The following is a 19,575-nucleotide window of genomic DNA, read 5'->3' on the forward strand; positions in this document are numbered from 1 at the left end:
GTCTCCTCAGTTCCAGAACAAGTGTCCTGTCCCATGGACAGCCCCATGTTCAGGCCTGTGACCAGCTCATGGCCTCCTAATCTGAGTCTATCCAAGTATTACTTCTTTGGTCCAACCCAGACACTCCTTTCTTTTTCCTTCTCATTTCTTCCTCTAACTTTTCTCTCCCCCATGTTCTTTGTCCATGTGTTTTACTCCAGGGCCTTATTATTGAACACAAATATCATGGTAACAACTTTCTCTCTAACTCTAGTCCTCTACCCCCATTTATTGTATGGAAAGTCAGCTCTTGTGTCCACAAAACCAAACATGAGTGATGCACACTGCGGCTGCCTCAGCACACACCTGGCCAGGGTTCTCATTCCCTGTGGTGTTTTCACTTCTAGTCCAAGAGGCTCAGAAGCAAAGCTGGAGGTGGGCCATGAAGAAAAGTGGAACCATGCTGACCTCGTGCACTGTGGAGAAGCTGACTCTGCATCTACAAATTCCATCACTGGTGCAGATGAGGAAGAAGAGGGTCCCCAGATTTGCCGTGTATGTGGGGACAAGGCCACTGGTTATCACTTCAATGTCATGACATGTGAAGGATGCAAAGGCTTTTTCAGGTAGAGTTACCTGTCAACTTTTCACCCACCTGCTACCTCTGACAAAATGGGTCACATCTAACTGGGGCTCTGCCATTAGTTCCCTGGGCACCATCTCAGGGCCTCAGCTTCAGAGGCCCAGGTTCAGAGTGTGGGCTGGTGGCCCATCCAAAGGCCTCCTAATTAGTCTCAGGAGAACCATTAACATCCGAGAGGAAATCTTCATCTTCTATTTTCCCACTCTACTCAGGAAAGGCCCCTTTCCATTAAGATCTCCCTTTGTTTCTCCATGTGCTCTTGAATAAAATAGCAAATACAGCAAATGAGTCCATAAAAGAGGAGAAAGAATTTGAAAATCCACAAAATTCAAGAGTTCAGATCACTCTTAAGGAGCGGTGTTAAGTAAAGAATGGCATAAAATAAGTGAAGAATATGACACACCAGCTCATCTAGAAACAGAGATCCAAAATATTAAGGACTAAAAAGTCCCAGCTCACAGCAAGACAGGCCCGAACAGAATGGTCACGTTGTTCAGCTGAAGAAAGAACAATGACACTGCTTAGTGCAGGCTCAGACCACGAGGGAAAGAAGCCAGCCAGGAGAGGAGGGAGGACAGCTCGCCCTGCAGGGGCACACTTGGGCCCCTCGTGCATTCTGAGGACAGTCAGCTGACTTGACCTCTGCAGAGTTCCTCCTGATGGCTGGACATTTAAATGGAAATGGACCCCAGCACCAAGGTCCAGCTTGCAGTCCCATCAAAGCTGGGTCGCCAGTCAGTTGGGTGCAGGGGGGAGCCCAGTAATGGGCTTGACTGGGACCTGGGTATTCTCTCTCTGCATTGTGAGCCTGGCTCCTCTCTCTCTCCTCATCTGCTTATCTACTCAATTGAAAACAGGTTTTCTACTCAGCCTTTCCAGTTCTCTCTGGGAGTCGGGTGTCCAGGCCAGGAGGAGCCCAGTAATGCACTGCAGCAGCCGAGGACCCACCCACCCCCGCCCCCACTCCCGCCCAGAGTGAAGAAACCCCGGTTTAGGAGCTGATATGGTCACGTATGAGGCCCCAGGGGTTAGGTCAGCTCAGGAAGCTCTCATGTTCCAGGGAGAAATGGACATCCGTGTGGGTCACTGTCAGCCTGTGCTCAGCTACAAGCAACAACTCTCCACTCACGGTGTTGAACAACAAGGAGAACATGTCACCTCGCACAGTCTAGAAATCTGAGGCCTTCAAGGGGTTGGTGAGCCCAGCAGTCAGACCTTTTTCCTCTTCTGCCATCAGAGAGTGCCTATACTGCCTGCTCCACTGAGGGCAGCAAAGTGCCAGGGGTTCAGGCTGGGAGCTACAGGGCTCAGCTGAGGAATAGAAAGGTCCCTCTTGTCCTCTAAGAGCAAAGAAATCTTCCCCAGAAGACCCTTCAATTCACATCACCTAGACCAGGGCCCCAGCCAACTCTAGAGCTGGTCACTAGCAAGGAGCCCCAGACAGATCCCTGAGCTGGGAGTCCACCAATGAGGCCGCACCATAGTGTCCACACAGTGGCCACACAGCAGTGTCCACCTCCCGTGTGGATGCTGAGCTGGGCGTCCACCAATGAGGCCACACGGAGTAGGAAGGACACCGGAGCCAGACCTGGATTCTCCCTGCGGCTCGCGGTAGGGGTCAGAGCTTGGGTCCTGGTATCAGGCAGACCTGAATCCAAACTTCAGCCTGTCCTCTACCTCGAGGACAGCAAGTGCTCTTTCTTCTCATGGACTCCATTTCCTCATCTGTGCCAGGCAGATGACCAAATGAATCTCGTAGGGTTCTAATAACTAAGTTTGCAATGCTCTGCACAATCTGTAGCCCTGCATCCAATCCACAGTATGGCTGATAAACATGGGCTCCTTACCCCAGTCACCCAGGGGTCTCTTACCCAGCAGGGGAGAAGGTGGGGCCTGAGAAATACACCCCTTCGCCGTCTGGCTCCTGGCCTCAGGTCTCCCGGATCAGCCCCCAGGGCCCACTCAGTAGCCATAGTCCATTCTTCATTTTTCACACTGCTGGACCAGAGCCAGAAGCCAGATTCCAAAGGAGAATTTGTTTCCATCTATTCAGCTGTGAAAATTGGGGGCAGGGGAATAAAGTTCGGGCCCCACTGACTGGGTCTTCTGGCAAAGTGCAGGATGGCTGGGCTGTGGGGGAGGGTGTGTGTGCGCTGGGGTCTCTAGAAGGAATTTACCACCTTGTCTCCCATCTGGTGCAGCTGTCTGGGGACATGTGGACGCAGCACCCATACACTCCATTAATATGGGGCTCTGAGCTTCTCTGTTCCCCTGCGGCAGTCAGCAAGGGGAAACCTTTTTCCAGTGAGGTAGAAAGTTTCCCGTAGTGTACCCGGTCCTCTGGCCTCCCAATCTAGAATGGGGCCAGATTTCCTCCAGTTTCCTCTTCCAAGGAGAAATCGAGGAAGAAGCCACCTCCACAGAAACTTGGCCCAGTTCTCCTGGGGTTCCTGGGGGTTAGGAAGAAGGGGAGAGGGTGCGGGCCTCAGGGTGCTGAAGCATCTCACGACGCAGCCCCGGTGCAGGCCCTGAGCAGTGTCCACCTCCCATGTGGATGCTGAGGACAGTCTAGTTCCTGGCTCCCCTCCTCCAGCAGGCTCGGAGGCCTCTGGGCACCCACAGAAGTCTGAAGAGCCCTGGTCTGTACCTTTCCTATGAAGCCCACCCATCTCAGAGGCAAAGGCAGAGCCCACAGAGGGTGTGACCAGTGTCCGTGTCAGGGGCGGACAGGAATCCAGGGTGCACAATGCAGCCTATCTTCTGCTCTCTGTCCTCTTGCAGGAGGGCCATGAAACGCAATGCCCGGCCCCGGTGCCCCTTCCGGAAGGGCACCTGTGAGATCACCCAGAAGACCCGGCGCCAATGCCAGGCCTGCCGCCTTCGCAAGTGCCTGGAGAGCGGCATGAGGAAGGAGAGTGAGCAAAGGCTGCGGGAGCGGGTGTGGGCGTGTGAGCCACGGTGTGCACGAGAGCATGCGTGTGCGCGTGCACACAGGGGCAGACGTTAATCTGAGGTCCCCTGCCTATCCTGGAGGGACGGGAGAAGTGGAGTGTTTTCTCCATTCTTTGTTCTTGGAGGCCTGCTTCTCTCTGGCCAGGGTCGTACTCCACTCCCCTCTCAGTTGTGCTTGCATGATTGGTTTTGTGCCCTTCCTAGGTGTTTTAGTAAATTAGGGGAGGTGAATTGGGAACGAGAAGCTGGAGACTCATGGTGTGCTATGACCTGCACCTTCTACCAGTGGCCCACACCTAGCGTCCTCAAGGAATTGTGTGCAGCCAGTGGCAGAAGGGTTCTCATTTCCCCTGTCCAGCTTTGGTAAAATTGTGCTCCCAGGGGCTCTGAGATAAAAGAGCATGGGAAAAGGCTGGAAGCTTCCAAGGTGTATTTCTCTCCCTCAGTCACAGAGGGACATGAGACCTTGGGCAGCCTTTAAAGGGCCAGGTTCCCTGGGCATTGGCAGAGAGCCTTTCCTGCAGACCAGCTGTGCCTGTTGTCCCCTCCCCACCAGGACCCCCTCCCCCAGAGCTTTGCTCTGCACACACAAGTGGGCTCCATGAATTCACAGATGACCTTAAAGCCCCAGGCTACATAGGAAGTGGCTAGAGAAGATACGTCTTGCTAAGCAGTAGCCCAGTTCTCTGAGACCCAGAGATCCTGGGGGACTCTCAGGAGTCTTAATGGTATCTGATACACCAGAAAAAAATAATTGGATGCATTTATGAAACAACTATTACATAGCAGCAGTTATATTAGGCACTTCCCATGCAGTGTCTCATCCTAAGAGCAGTGTGAGGTGAGCACTGTCACTCCAGCTTACCACGAAGGAAAGAGAGGTGAAGAAGCCCATCAAGGTCACCACTACAAAGTGGCAAGGCCGTCACTGAAGCCCTTTGCGTTAAGACCCAGAAGCCACAGCAATTCCCACTGTTCCACGGAGTTGTCTTGAACCCCACAGTCACAGGCAGCACACCCGTCCTTCCCCCAGAGTGTTTCTCCAGAGGAGCCCAGAGTCCTGAGAGTCTGGAAAAGGGCAGGATCCTTGTCACCAGTCTGTCCCCATCCTCTGCTGCTGCCTGAGTCTGCTCCTGACTGTCCTTGCAGTGATCATGTCTGATGCGGCTGTGGAGCAGAGACGGGCCTTGATCAGGAGGAAGAAGAGAGAACGGATTGAAACTCAGCCCCCTGGAGCCAAGGGTCTGACTGAAGAGCAGCAAATGATGATCAGGGAGCTGACGACTGCTCAGATGAACACCTTTGACAGCACCTTCATTCATTTCAAGAATTTCCGGGTATGAGGCTTTTGAGACGGCTCAGCTCCTGTGCTCACTCCTCAGGACCCCAATCTCATTCCCAGGGATTCTCGAAGAGTGGCCCCTGGACTTTCAGGAGCAGCAGCAGCACCTGGGAACTTGTTAGGAATGCAGATTCTCAGTTCACCCCTGAATCAGAACCTTTGAGGGCAGGGCCCAGCAGTCTGTGCTATAAGACCCCTCAGGTGATGCTAACTTATGCTGAGACACTCTGTTCTCTCCTTCCACAGCCTGTAGAAATGGAGTCTGAGTCAGAAATGGAGTTATGGACAGCTGAGTTGCCCCAGGGTTGCTGGCATTCAGGGCTGTATGAGGTTGCAGAGTGGGCATGACGTTTGTGAACTGGTTTTACTGATCCAGGAAACTTCAGTGCCCTCAGCCATGGCAGCGTTGTCTGATCCTAGTGCCCTCTTTCACCTGTGCCCACAGGTATCTTGTGACCCATCCAGTTCAGAGAACGTAGCCAGCGGCCCCCAAAGTCTGTTCTTTCCATCTCCAGCTCCCAGATCCTTTCCTGAGTTTCCTGAGTGCAAGCTCAGGGACGCTTGGGACACACTCCTCGATGGAGGCCCCCTCACCTTCCACCAAAGCAGGAAGCTAACCCATCTCTGACCAGACAGGAATGTGAGGGACCGTGAAGTCAGAGATCCTCCAGAGAGAAGAGGAGAAACCAGTGCTCTGTGTGTGGGGGTGGGGTGGGGGTTGTACAGGCCTGCCTCTCTGCATCCTCTCAGGGAGCAGCTGTGGTTGTGTGTGCCTGTCTGGGAACAGGGAAAATTCCTTTGGGAGAATATATTCTGTCTCCTCTCCCTTCTCTCCCACTTCCGGCTCATGCCCCAGCTGCCAGACGTGCTCAGCAGTGGCCGCCAGATTCCAGAGCCTCTGCAGATTCAGTCCAGGGAAGAAGCCGCCAAGTGGAGGAAGATCAGGGAAGATCTGTGTTCAGTGAAACTCTCCTTGCAGCTGCGGGGGGAAGACGGCAGCGTCTGGAACTACAAGCCCCCAGCCGACAATGGCGGGAAAGAGATCTTTTCCCTGTTGCCCCACATAGCTGACGTGTCCACCTACATGTTCAAAGGCATCATCAACTTTGCCAAGGTCATCTCCTATTTCAGGTAGGACACAGGGGCTGGGTGGACGGTGTGGAAAGGAGCAGGTTCAGAGCGTCTGGGGTAGATTTCTCTGAATTGGGAGGATGCTGGTGCCAAAAGATACTCCTTTACCTCTGTCCCCAGGGCACCTTGTCGTGTGGGGGAGTGGAGCCCTCGCTGTCTCTGTGGCTCATTAGCTTTGTGACTGTGGCCTGCCATTTAACCTGTGGCTCAGCTGCCTCATCTGCTAGACTGGGGCTAATGATGCCTGCCTTGCAGGGCTTTTATGTGAAATAAGAAAACCTCTGGAAGAGCTCTCAGCACATATATGTGGATGTTCAGAGAGTGATGCCCCTTCCCCATTTTCCTGCCAAGGGGTGGGAGTCACAAGTTGATAGTTCAAGAGCAATGGAAGAGTTGGAAGGAAAAGGGAGGAGGCCCATAGAGAGAAGAAGAGGGCTAGGAACAGATGCTATGTCACCAGCAGTCCACAGCTAGAGAAGGCTGAGAAGGAGGACAATGGGCCGGGACTTCCAAAACTAGGCATGTAGGCACCAACCACTGGGCAACCGGGTGACTGAGAAACTCTGGACCCTACTGGTGTGGTGGCAACCACAGCCCCACAATAGGGAGCCTGTCATAGTGTGAAGTAGCACCGGGCGTGTCTTCCCTGGGGTTAGGCCCACCAGGCCGGGCCTGGGCAGGTGGAACTGAATCACACACAGAGCCCTGACTCCATCCACTGGCAGAGGACAGGTTCTTCTCCAGGAGCCCACGGGTTCTCCTGTGGGTGACATGCAGGACTTATTTACTGGAGTGAGGGTGTTCACAGGCTGGAGTGGGGTTCAGTTTGTGGCAAATTAGGTCACGGAGCAGGGAGAGGGACCCACTTTCACCCGTGGGCCCAGCAGATCCCCCTTGACCGTCCAGTGACCCAGGACTTAGCGCCAGGGTGGGAGGGCACTCATTTTTGTGACGATCAGCTTTGAGCACAACCACCCCAGGAAGCAGGCGTTACTCTCAGCTTCATTCCACAGATAGAAAACTGAGGTTCACTAAGGTTAAGGCAGGTGCATAGGATCTCAGTTAATCAGAGGCCAGCTTAGGAAGCATACAGCCTTCAGAACCGGCCCCCTGCCGGGTCCTGGGTGGGGCACTGGAGGGGACACAGCAGGAAAAGATCAACTTTGTGGTATTTGTGGCTCAACCTTGCAGATCTAAAAGAAGAGGCTAAACTCCTGAGGAGGCCAAAGCCAGGCATAGGTCCTCTTCAAGAACTCCCTTCTGGGCTTTTAGGTAGAATGCCTCCATTAGTTGGGAGGCGGGGAGAGGCTTTCAGGTAGGGAGGGCTTCCCTGGTGGCTCAGATGGTAAAGAATCTACCTGTAATGCAGGTTCGATCCCTGGGTTGGGAAGATCCCCTGGAGGAGGGCATGGAAACCCACTGCAGTATTCTTGCCTGGGGAATCCCCATGGACAGAGGGGCCTGGTGGGCTATAGTCCATGGGGTCGCAAAGAGTCCGACATGATTGAGTGGCTAAGCACAGCACCCAGGTAGGAAGTCACTGTGTCAGTCTAACACAGTGGATAGAAGCAGCCACCGTGGCTGGGCCTGTGCTGTGCTGGGGTTGGGGTTCAGGGCAGTCTGCCTGGAGAAGAGCAGTAGACATGGCTAATTCAAAATAGACAGCAGGAAGCAGAATGCCCCGCTGCACGGCACTCACGCTGAGGACTGGCGCCTGCAGAAGGACTGCTCTCCGGAAAGACCTCTAGGAGGCATAGGGACTGCTCGGCCTGAAGGACTAGCAGGATTTACTTAAGCGAAGCTAAAGGGCTTCCCTGGTGGCTCAGCGGTAAAGAATCTGCCTACATTGCAGGAGACCTGTGTTCGATCCCTGGATCCGGAGGATCTCCTGGAGAAGGGAATGACTACCCACTCCAGTATTCTTACCTGGAGAATTCCATCAACAGAGGAGCCTGGCGGGCTACAGTCTATGGGGTTGCAAAAGAGACATGACTGAGCGACTAAAACACTTCACTTCACTTCAAAGGATGTAATCATCCCAAATGGGGAAACCTAGGCAGAAAGTATGAGGCCAGGGACCAGGAGCCCAGGCTGTGCAGGGAGCTGGAGGAGAGGGGGCTGGGCTGTAAGGGCCCGGACACCCAGCCACATCAGCAGTGGAGAGTCCCTGAAGGTGGCAGGGGCCCAGAGGAAGATGGCAGTGAGGAGGACTCTGCTTGCTGGATTGTGAGGGGGAGAGAGTGGAGGCAATTTGAAGGCTACTGCAGTTGTGCTCAGGGGCAGGAGCCCATCCTACCTCTTCCCTTCGCCACCGCCACCCTGATTCAGGATTATAAGAGTGGGTGCTGGCCGGTGGCAGCTTCCTTGGAAGCTGGCATTCCCTCCTTATCCTTGCTGCCAGGGACCTGCCCATAGAGGACCAGATCTCCCTGCTGAAGGGGGCCGCCTTTGAGTTGTGCCAGCTGAGATTCAACACGGTGTTCAACGCAGAGACCAGGACCTGGGAGTGTGGTCGGCTGTCCTACTGTGTGGAAGACCCTGCAGGTGCCCGAGAGACGCCTGTCTGTCCTGGCAGAGGGTGGGAAAACAACCGTGGAGGGAGGAGAGGAGCCACACCAGGATCCGCGGGTCCTGGGACCGCAGTGCAGGAGATCGGGCCATGGGAAAGAGGGCCTTGGTGAGGGAGATCTGGGTCCTGGGTCAGCTTCCTGAGAAATGGACCCCTCCAGCCTGCACCCACCCACAGGTGGCTTCCAGCAACTTCTCCTGGAGCCCGTGCTGAAATTCCACTATATGCTGAAGAAGTTGCAGCTGCATAAGGAGGAGTACGTGCTTATGCAGGCCATCTCCCTTTTCTCTCCAGGTGAGAGCCCCACCTGCCCTTCCTGCCTTGTTTCCCCAGGCTTGCTCACACCCCGTCAGCTTCAGCCAAGGGCAGGGGCAGCATTCCTTCCTTTGCTTTCCCCAGGGAAGGTTCCTGACTGATGGCCTTGCCCTCCATTCACTGCTCAGCCAGGATGGGGACTCCAGCTGTTTGCTCTCAGGGTAGCAACCCCTTCACTTCCTTGCCTGGGAATCCTTGGCTCTCTGGAAGGTGGTTGGCTGGTCATTTGTCCCTCTGGGATGGACCAAGCCTATCTTGGCCCCTGTGGCCTTTCCCTCCTCACCAGACCGTCCAGGTGTGGTGCAGCGCCTTGTGGTAGACCAGCTGCAGGAACGGTTCGCCATGACCCTGAAGGCCTACATCGAGTTCAACCGGCCCCAGCCCGCCCACAGGTGAGCAGCAAGCAGGGAGGGTGTGAGGGGGTGTGAGCCTTGCCCCCAGGGCCCTGCTTGTCCTGTGGCAGCCTCTGATTACCAGGGCTTTAGGGCCCTGTTTTGTGGACTTCACTGAGGTCTCCTACACAGTCAACTAGAACTACTATTTGTTGAGAAGAGCCAGCCCTGGTGCCAAGCAGTTTACATGCATATCATATTTAATCCTGAAAACAGTCCCATGCAGCAAGTGCTACCATATCCTGCCAGGGACTGGAGGCTCAGGGTGGCTGACCTTGGGGCCCACAGCCAGACAGGTGGGGTTGGAGGTAGGTCCTTGCCGGCCAAGGCTACAGCCCACACCCTGGAGCACTAACTGCCTAACCACCTCTCAGGACAAACTCCAGGTAACAGGGGAGGAAACTCCTTGGTCCTGGTCACCCAAGGGAGGAGGGCTGCTTGTTCAGGCCCATTCCCTGGGCCCCAGCAGCCCTTGTGACCTGGTACCAGGCTTGGGCCGTGACCAGGGAAGGCCAGCGCTGGGTGTGCCTGTGCAAACGTCAAACCTCGGGTCCTTGCTGGGCCTGCTGCAGCTGGCTCTTGAGCTTGGCTTCATGGGATGCTGGGTGTCTTGCTTTGCCCAGTCCTCCCCGGTATGGAGCCGGGAGGCATCATGGGGAACTTGAGGCATGAGGTGTGTCTCAGATGCTGGATCCCAGGCTAGATCCAGGGGGGGATTGCTGCCTGCAGCCTCCACAGCTTCTCCCCTTGGTCCTGACGCCCGTTCATTAGCCATGGCAGTGAGGTTCCCCCCAAACTGACCTGTTCATGCAGTGTCTGGAATGCCTGGTTTCCCCACGACGTCCCTGTGTGCGGAGACTCAAGCCTGGAGGAGATGTGGGTGGGGAGAGTGGTCCACACCTCAAGGGTGCCAGGCTGCTCTGCCCCCTTGTCCACAGACGCTGTGGAAGCTTAAGGAATTCAGCCGAGCCTTGTCTCCTGGCTTACCTGAGAGGTCCTGAGATGAAAACCCTCAAACGTGTGCAATTTCAGAGGGGCTCCAGCTTTGGGGTTGGGGGCAGGGCGGGCTGTACCGCCAACTATTCCCGACTGGCCGGCAGGTTCTTGTTCCTGAAGATCATGGCCATACTCACCGAGCTCCGCAGCCTCAGCGCCGAGCACACCCAACAGCTACTGCGCATCCATGACGTCCACCCCTTCGCCACCCCACTCATGCAGGAGCTCTTCAGCACCACAAATGGCTGACTGGCCGCCCCAGGGCAGCCAGAGACGGGGCCCTCGGAGCCGGAGCCACCATTCCTGGGGCTGGACAGATGGACGCCGACAGTGCCCGACAGGTCCTGCTTCCCCAGGGGTCTCACAGAGACAGCCGTGATGATGGTGGGCTAGCGTTCCTCAGCCCCCAGCTCGGTCTGGGGAGAGCCAAGCCCAAGTGCCTTACACGGAGACTGTGCTGGCCCCTAGGTCAGGCCCTTAGAGAGGCAACGCACCCCTCTCCCCTTAGAAGAGGCCCTGGGTCTGGGCATCTAGTGTCATGGTGAGAGAGAGGATAGGATGCCTGGGGCTGGGGCATCTGAGGGTCTGTGCCCACACCCAAGTTCATTAGCTTCTTGGGTTTTTTCACTGCTTCATCTGCTACCCCACACTTGCCAGCCATTCCCAGCCCACAACCTCCAGTCCCAAGTTGCTCTGTGAGTTCCAGGCCTGTGTCCTCTAATGCAGGTGCATTAGAGTTGAGGGAGTCCTTTAGAGAGAGGCCAGAAGGCCTGCACTGTCACAAGCTTGTCATAACCTCTTCTGTGTATTCTCCCCTCATTCTGTTTCCATTCATGAAAACACATCATTACACACTGACAATATGCAACCTGCTGTGGGGAGTACACGCTGACTCAGACATGGATCCTGACCTTGATGGGGGTGTGTGACTTGATGCAGGTCAGCTTCACAACCAAACTGGGGCTGGTTCCTCCTGAGACTGGAACACTGAGGACTCCGTGATGAGGCTATATGGACGGCAGTTAATCAATGTGTTCCTGTTTACACATGTTTTCAAAGCTAGAGTATGAGAGCCTCTGCTTTATAACCATTTTGAGTAAAAATGTTTCTGCATTTTTCGCAAATTACATTTTCATTAACTTTACATAGGGCATCCCATACCTAAGAACCAGTCTTATCACATATGATCCTATGGTTAATGTCAAATCAAGGCAAGAGGACTTAAATAATTAACTTTTGGTTAGAGACTTAAACTTTTTTGGCCTTCCTTTCTGGGGAAAAAGAAATGTGGGGATGGTGATAGAGAAATATATTTGTACATATTTCTGTTTTTACAATACATATTTTACTATTGCCCTTTATGTATCTGAAGACTGTTGGTGTGAGAACATAAAAAATGCATTAACTTGGCTTGTTCATGAAAATAATTATTCCATATAAAAATTTTACATATCATTCAAAATGTAGTAATTTTAAATGACTAATATTTTTATGCAAATGAAGCTACAAGTTAACTGAATTCTAAGGAACAGATATTCACTTTTACCATTTTTCAAGAAGGTTACACTTGGAGAACTTAAGTCATTGAGACTATACATCAAAGCTAACAAACATATTCTCTGTCACCCCTCCAGATTCCCCAGCCTCTTCTGCATCAAGGGGATGTAGAACACACTAACTTTTAGAAAAGAATCTGAGGGAAAAGGAGTTCTTCTTCCCAAACAGATTGCAGATTTTGCCCCCAGTGTCTAATTATACTCATTTAGAAATATAAATATATTCCTGTATCATATACACCTCTTCTTTCCCATTGAAATAACTTTGAGTGTGCTATTCACTCAAGAGCCTGAAATGGTTGTTAAGTGTAGACTATGGTAAGGTAAGAGCAAGGTGATTAATGTGGGATGTAGAAATGCCCATCTCCCAGTATTGATTTTAAAAACATCCAGGCAGTTTCACAAACATTGAATTGATATGTATGTATGAATTACACATATTATAAAAACTAAGGGTAGTCCAAGTGCAGTTAAGGTTCAAGGTTAGGTGCACCAAAGAGGTCAAGCAGGATTCTTCCTTTCAGCAGCTTTGTGCATGTCCAGTTTATAGGGCTAGGAGCCAAGGTCAACTTTTCTACTCTCGAATGTTTGAATTTCCGTTACTCCCTTCCCTGAGCTCTTGAGCAGTAGAACTTAGCATCAGTTTCTAGGCATCCCTGAGACCCCCATTCTTTTTCTAGGTCTTGCCTCAGTCAGGTGAGGATGGAGTCAGTCTCCAAAGCTCAGGAGAGAAGCCCAAGTAAGTTACTGCTTACCTTCTGGCTCCATTAAGTCAGAACCACTCCGCCACCAATTTCTACCTAGTCTGGACTTTAAGGATCCAGTTAAAGCCTGGATATCAACAACTCGTGGGAAGGCCCATTGTGTCCTCTCTTTTGTGAAAAGAGATGTTAAGAGAAACATACACTTAACGGGCCATTCCTTCACAGCCTGTGACAGCTCGTGGGCTTCATCATATCGTTTTCCACAACAGCTTGTCTTCCCCTTAACATAACCGCAACCCTCCGAAACCTGAAGGTGCTAGTGAGTGGGTGAAACAGTCCTGCACCTGAGAGAGGGGTGAACACCCCAATGCTTTTGTTCACTTCAGACTTCTCCACAAAGGGGAGCTGCAACCTGAGTGCTCCCTTTCATAACTACCCTTCTCAATGGGCACCCAGGGTCACTGCTCACCTGAGATATGATCTCAAAGGACAGGTTCATCACTACTTCTTCAAAGTCCTTAACCCATTACACAAGTGACATCTTGCGTATTTGTGCTGACCCCCAGCCTTCCCCCCCACCAAACCCCTGCAACTGGTAAAAGCGTTTATTTTATAAATATTAGCCAAGCCCAGCACCACAACAATAAATAGAGGACCAGACTTTATCCAATATAAATTTGTTTTTATTGAAGCAGCAGTCACATGACTTTATATCTAGCCTTTAGATTAGGCCTGACGGAGTGAGCCAGCCCTAAAAAAAATGATGTTTCTTTTTGCACTAAGAGACATAACATGTTTACATACATCATCCAGTATTGGAAATGAGCAGACTCAAACACAACATGTGTTGGTTTACCTGGGAGGTACAGCCCCACCATTTGTGGTGTTCATATAATTCACAGATACTCCCAAAGACCATTACTAATGGGATGAAAGGTAAAAGAAAATAACAGCTACACCAGACCATGAACACAGGAATCAAAGACAGCAGCTTATACACATTTTAAAAAACTTGTCCCTTTCAGGCTTGTATTCTTTCTTTTCAAAGCAGTGTCTGCATCACTTTCTCAACATCAACTCCAAAGGTTTCCAAGATGGAAGCTGCACCTCTTGGGGCTATACAATGGAATAAGATCATTTAAGAGAACGAGAACTAGTGTTGATATCTTGACTTTTGTTAACAGCTTTGTGTTTCTCTAATTGGAGGAATGAAGTGGTGATGTGACTACATAATGCATTGGCAAAATAGATAGGGTGAAGGAAATAAGGTTGGGTACTGAAATAAAGACCACACACTTGTGAATTTTAATTTCATTTCCAGGCTAACCTACTTTTTATTTAATGCAAATTACAGTACCAGTTAACTATTTCCAAACCAAGTCACATAGAACGAAATGTATTTACAAGGGAATGGGGAAAGGGAAAAAAAACATTGAGCATACTTTTCACAAAAAAGTTTATATTTAAAATGAAAAAAAAAATCAGTCACAGAGGCATTCAAGTAGTAATAATGTTATACAGATTTTGCTTTTCCTTTATATCAAGACAGATTTGCACAAGTGTTTGCAATAGTTTGTATACAACCCACAGTCCTTTATATATATATATATATATATAATAATAAATTTTGTTTTTTAGATTTGATTTTAAGATGGAAGTGGTCACACTAATTGGTATGTGTACAGGCCCAAGTGATCCATCGGCAACACATTTATGAATGCAAATTTTACAGGCAAGCACATTTTCATACATCTATCTGTATCTGCCTGTAGACAGATATAGTAAGAAAAAAAAACTTAAAAATTAACACAAGGAAGTCTACTTTGTCAAGTTAACCCCTTATGTACTGGTTGTCATTTTGCTTTTATTGCAGAGGTGCAAATGGAGCAACAAACGTGAATCAAAAGTCACAACCCTTGTGAAAAGAATCCAGACCCCAGAGATGACTTTCAAAGCCTCTGAAACAGACCGTAGTCTGGGGCTCTACTCTGCTTCGAGTTATTTTCAGTGGCTCAGGTTTCTACCAGAAAAGACAGATTTTACTATAAAGCATACTTAATTTTTCTATATAAGGGATATAAGGGAGAAAGTGTTCGACTCTGTGATTAGATGACCACTAACATGAACGAGAAATCAGATACAATTTTGGTTTAAAACAAAAGAAAAACCCCCAAGCTCCTGGGGATCTGGCATTGGCCAAACTTCCTTTGGAAGATTCCAAAGTTAAATCCCTCAAAAAGGAAAGGGAAAAAGAAATGAAATGCCAGTGTCTTTATATCCACAGGGATAGAGAATACAATAGTCCTCTTAGAAACCTTTGCATTGGTGCAGACAAGATGACTGGTTAGGCAGGCTTCGTTAAAACACAAATAAAAAATATGTGTCTAAAAATTAAGAGGACTTAAAAAAAATGACACAACATGTTGCTGGAAAGAAGGTGCAGTCTTCTGCCTCGCTGGAATGAACACATGATATTTAAAAAATAGCAAGCTTTGGTTTGGTAAAGTTTTTTTTTTCTTCTACTTGAGACATCTTATATGGAGTACTTGGAGGCAAAACAAGTAATTTTGATTTTTTTTCTTTTGAAAAAGGCCTTCATGATGGGCACACAGTAAGAAACAGATTTTTTTAAAAGATAAATTAAAATGACATTTCATTGAACAGGGGTAGAGGTGACAGGAGGGAGGGAAGTTCCCTTGTGAAAACAACAGTCCTCACCGCGTGGGCGGCGATCGTGCAGCAGCCGCTAGTAATTGCACCACAGCATTTTAGACCACTCGTGTATCAAAACCGATACAAGTATTAAGAAACATCGATTTACAAAAACCAATTCTCTCTCTCTTTTTTCTCTCATTTGGGAGGGAAGTAGATGAAATGGAGAGAGAGAGAGGGCAGAAGGCTCCCGGAATCTGCTGTTTGTAAGACCCATGGTTAGGGTTTGGGGGAAGAGACGAGCAAAATCTACTCTATTCCATATTCTCCGGCTCGAGGGCTCCCTGGCACTACACTAAGTCCCTGGGTGAAATGGAACTGGTCACTGCTACTGAGGAGGAAACAGATGCTCAGAACCGAAACAAAGGTAGGGCTTGAATGAGATGAGATTATGAAAATAATTATGGTTTCCTCTTTCCACTCCTGAGCATGGTAACTGTGGAAGGGGCAAAGACACTGTTATGAGTGAGCCATTACTTCAAAGGGAAGGGGGTGGGACAGGGAGACATGGATATTGAGACCAATTAAAATCTGCAAAATGAAGAACAGAAACAAGAAAACAAACACATGGAAGCGAAGGCACTCCAAACTATATAGATACACTATACATCGCTAGAGTTATTGTTACAATAATACAGGCCGGTACCTACTGTACAGAGTTAAAACTATATGGCTTTAAAAAGCTCGTCTACAATTTGTCTGATTATTAAACAGAATCACTGCCCTGAACAGTAACTTTTTGCTCATTAATAACAGTTCCTGGGTCCACATATTTACATACAAAACAATAGAACTTAAATTTAAAAACATTGAAAGAAAATATAATGTACAAGCTTGAATTTGGTGAGGAGCTTTTATTATTATTATTTACAAAAAACATTATTCAGAGACCTGGATCCCACTTGTATAAAAGAGTTCTGTGATCCCACCATGATCCTTGAGAAGGAAAAATCACGAACCTCAGCCCTCACACACACACACAATTAAAATGAGAGAAAAACATTTGACTTTTCTCTCTTCTTCTCTTACCCCATTTATGCAGGAAAGTGTTTCCTAAAAGAAGCACGGATTTTTATGTTCTCCAGCAAGAATACCAAGTTCAGAGTAGTGTCTGTGTCCACATGTTTGGCTGGGTAGTTTGGTCTCAAAGTAGGTCCACTTCTGTGTCACAGACCTGCCATCCAGCTTCTTTATAAACCCTTTCTGAAATGGTCTATCAAAGCCATTCCCTTTAAGAATTATGCTGTCAAATACTTTGATTCAGACTTCTTTCCAATCTTAATTTACTCTCAGAAGCTCACTATGAAAAGTAAAATGCAATTTGTTTGATTTGGTTTGACTGAGTGTGTTTCCTTTCTCACGAACTCTGATATAACCAGAGGTTGGAGAAACCCTTCTGTGGCTTAAGAGCTTAGCTAGACAGTGAAAACTAGGATGGCTCACAGATGCCTCTCTGGATACTGGTTCACGTCAGCAGGCAGTACGACTCTCTCAGAGAGTCACACACACTTGGTTAAGAAGCAGGACAGGGTGCTGGGACCTGCGTGAGGGCTGCCAAGAGACTCCACTTCCAAATCACCTGGCGGGCGAAGCCCCTAACATGACCTAAGGTGACAACAGGGAGGGTGAAAGGTTACACACAGTCTGGGGCTCAGCTCTGCAGCCCTACAGTTATCAGCTAACCTTGGAAAGGTATGTGGGGAAGGAAGGAAGGTAGGCGGGAAAGGCGGCCATCACTTAAGTGATCTTTAAATGTAAAGTACAACTGATTGTGCCTTAAAGATTCATAGGTCAAGTAATGGCCCATAAGCACCAAGGTGTCTAAGGTTCATTTTAGAGTATATAAGGCCCACATAGATGTCAACCTTAAAAATATAAAACAAACTAGCTGTGAAAATCTATTTCCTCACTGCCAACGTAATCCTTCAAATCTCCTTGCTTTCCAAGGAATATTGCTTTTTCTTCAAAAACAGAGACTGAGTCTTACACTGTTCACTGATTATATGAAGAAAACAAAAACTCTTAACTAGGTGTAGGGGGAAACATCCTCATGCTTCAACTAGTCAAATTTGATATTGTGGACAAAAACAGAAAGACAGAACAAAACAAAAAAACCCCAAACAAAAGGCAGTACTGAATCTATGTATATAACACATATACACACATTTATATAATCAGTTTTCCTATAAAGTCAGCAGGTACAAGTGACTGTTTTTATCATTTTGATGTGTAGTTTTCAATATTCCTACCATCTAAAATCATCATGGCCTATCTCACATGCATCAATAAATAAAATTTTAAAAGCTTGAGGTTAAAAAAGCTGAAATTAAATACAGATTCTGGATTTGGAGTTAAAATTAGAACTATATGCAGAATGTAGCAATTTCTGCAAGCTCAATTTGCAATTAAAAAATATGAAAAATAAACCAGTAGACTATTACAATTCACATTATTTAACTACAATGTCTTCTCAAGTGTATCTTTCCAAGGGAAGCAACTTTAGAAAAAAAAATTTGGACAAATTCATTCACAGTGGTGAGATCTGCCCGGCCCATCCTCCTCTTCCAGGTTCATCAGCTTTTACCTCTGCAGCCAGAGTGGCCAGCTCGACACCCCTCTCGTTCTTCTCCTAGGTCACTAGATTAAAACTGTACTAAGTTTTATAGAGAACCTTTGGTCTGGCAAACAAAGACCCACACAAAGAGCACACACGCTTCTCCCCTGACAGCTTCAGAAGTTTCTTTACCTACAGAAGTTTCTTCACCACTAGCATTGATAAGAGTAAAATAAAACCTTGACATCAATTAAGAATTTTCCCCTTATAGATTCAAACTTTATTGACCTCCCGGGTTACAAATGACACACATTTCCTTTGTCTGCCACACCTGCCATTGACAAGCCAAGGGCAAGTCTTCAAGTACCCGAGGATATGGATTAATTTTACAAGTGACATTTAAGTCCCCATTGAGTTACACCTGCTAAGCTCCCAACCAATTTCAAGCTGTGCACTATACCCAAGTCTTACACTTGACTTTAAAAGAAAACAAAGTTCAAAAAAACCTCAGCACAGAACAAAGTCTTCTTCTTTTGTGGAAGGGGCATGAGGCAGGAGTCCTGTTTTTAAAGTATACAACAGCAGACTTTTTGATAAAAAAAGATTGTCGTGGGAGAGAGACTGTGTGTTCTAGTGCTCCGCTTTCCCCCTCCCCACAACCCCTCCCACCCCTGGATCTCCCTCAAGTGAGAATACAATGAAACCGGTTTGTATTTATAGATATTTTACAAGGTTAAATAAGAACAACAATAATAATAAAAAAAATTGAACACTAAAATGAATAGGTTTTTTTTTCTCTTTTTAATTTTCTTTCCAATCGTGACCAGTGTTGCTGAGTGACACTCAAGTAAACTGGTGGTTGTTCCTGTGCAGCTGGCTGCTTGGGACTGTTCAGGAGGAGTCGGAAGCTGATGCAGAAGCGGCGTTATTGGTCTGTCCACGGTCTCCAGCATTAGCATCTGCAAATTGAAAGCCCCAAGAGATAGCATGAGCAATGCTGTAATAACCCAGAGAGAAAAGAACGTGGCCTCAACTGCAGACTGAGAGCTGTATCTGGAGTGTTGTTTTAAATATGGCCAATACTATGACATCGCAGTCCCTCTGCTGGATCCCCAGGTTTGGGAAATCTGTTGTGGGCGCTAGAACTTTTACAGCAGTGCAAGAACTTCTTTCGTATAAATGTTCTCCAGTTTGTGGGTTGTCTGCTAGGCAGTCTACGGTGGGGCTAATGGTGACCTCCTCCAAGAGGATTTATGCCACATGCCGCGCCTCCCAGGTCTGTGGTAGCCAGAGTCCCTCCCCCCGAGGCAGACCACTGTTGACCTGTGCCTCCACAGGAGACACTCAAAGACAGGTCTGGCTCAGTCTCTTGTGGAAAATTCTTAAAGAGACGGAAATACCAGACCACCTTACCTGCCTCCTGAGAAACCTGTATGCAGGTCAAGAAGCAACAGTTAGAACCAGACATGGAACAATGGACTGGTTCCAAATTGGGAAAGGAGTAAATCAAGGCTGTATATTGTCACCCTGCTTATTTAACTTATATGCAGAGTACATCACGCGAAATGCAGGGCTGGATGAACCACAAGCTGGGAGAAATATCAATAACCTCCGATATGCAGGTAACACCACCCTTATGGCAGAAAGTGAAGATGAACTAAAGAGCCTCTTGATGAAGAGGAGAGTGAAAAAGCTGGCTTAAAACTCAACATTCAAAAAAAATTAAGATC

General features: G+C 48.6%; 2 protein-coding genes across 6 annotated transcripts in view; one reads left to right on the top strand and one right to left on the bottom strand.

Moving 5' to 3' along the window:
- The first annotated feature begins 309 nt into the window (after positions 1–309).
- Positions 310–11,774, top strand: NR1I2 (nuclear receptor subfamily 1 group I member 2). The gene is made up of 8 exons (XM_043473379.1): positions 310–605; positions 3,404–3,537; positions 4,724–4,911; positions 5,773–6,047; positions 8,449–8,591; positions 8,794–8,910; positions 9,218–9,323; positions 10,424–11,774. Exons 1-8 carry the CDS (start codon positions 310–312, stop codon positions 10,566–10,568), a joined length of 1,404 nt encoding a protein of 467 aa, XP_043329314.1. The 3' UTR covers positions 10,569–11,774.
- Positions 11,775–13,244: 1,470 nt separating this feature from the next.
- The window catches only part of GSK3B (glycogen synthase kinase 3 beta), a 206,182-nt gene continuing 199,851 nt past the window's right edge, over positions 13,245–19,575 (bottom strand). For all 5 annotated transcript variants that reach the window (XR_006270564.1, XM_043475009.1, XM_043475007.1 and 2 more), the window contains one exon: positions 13,245–18,804. Coding sequence is in view for 2 of the 5 variants with exons in the window: in XM_043475009.1 (XP_043330944.1) it covers positions 18,737–18,804 (68 nt within the window). In the remaining 3 variants the exon portion in view is untranslated. The remainder of the gene's footprint in view (positions 18,805–19,575) is intronic.

This window comes from Cervus canadensis, chromosome 7 (genome assembly GCF_019320065.1).
Source record: "Cervus canadensis isolate Bull #8, Minnesota chromosome 7, ASM1932006v1, whole genome shotgun sequence".
NCBI lineage: Eukaryota > Metazoa > Chordata > Mammalia > Artiodactyla > Cervidae > Cervus > Cervus canadensis.

What these genes read in the sequence shown, in the direction of transcription:
- NR1I2 (XM_043473379.1), top strand. Translation starts at nt 310, where the DNA reads ATGAGTGATGCACACTGCGGCTGCCTCAGCACACACCTGGCCAGGGTT. An exon ending in CTGTGTGGAAGACCCTGCAG is followed by an intron (nt 8,592 to 8,793) that starts GTGCCCGAGAGA and finishes ACCCACCCACAG; the next exon opens with GTGGCTTCCAGCAACTTCTC. An exon ending in CGGCCCCAGCCCGCCCACAG is followed by an intron (nt 9,324 to 10,423) that starts GTGAGCAGCAAG and finishes ACTGGCCGGCAG; the next exon opens with GTTCTTGTTCCTGAAGATCA.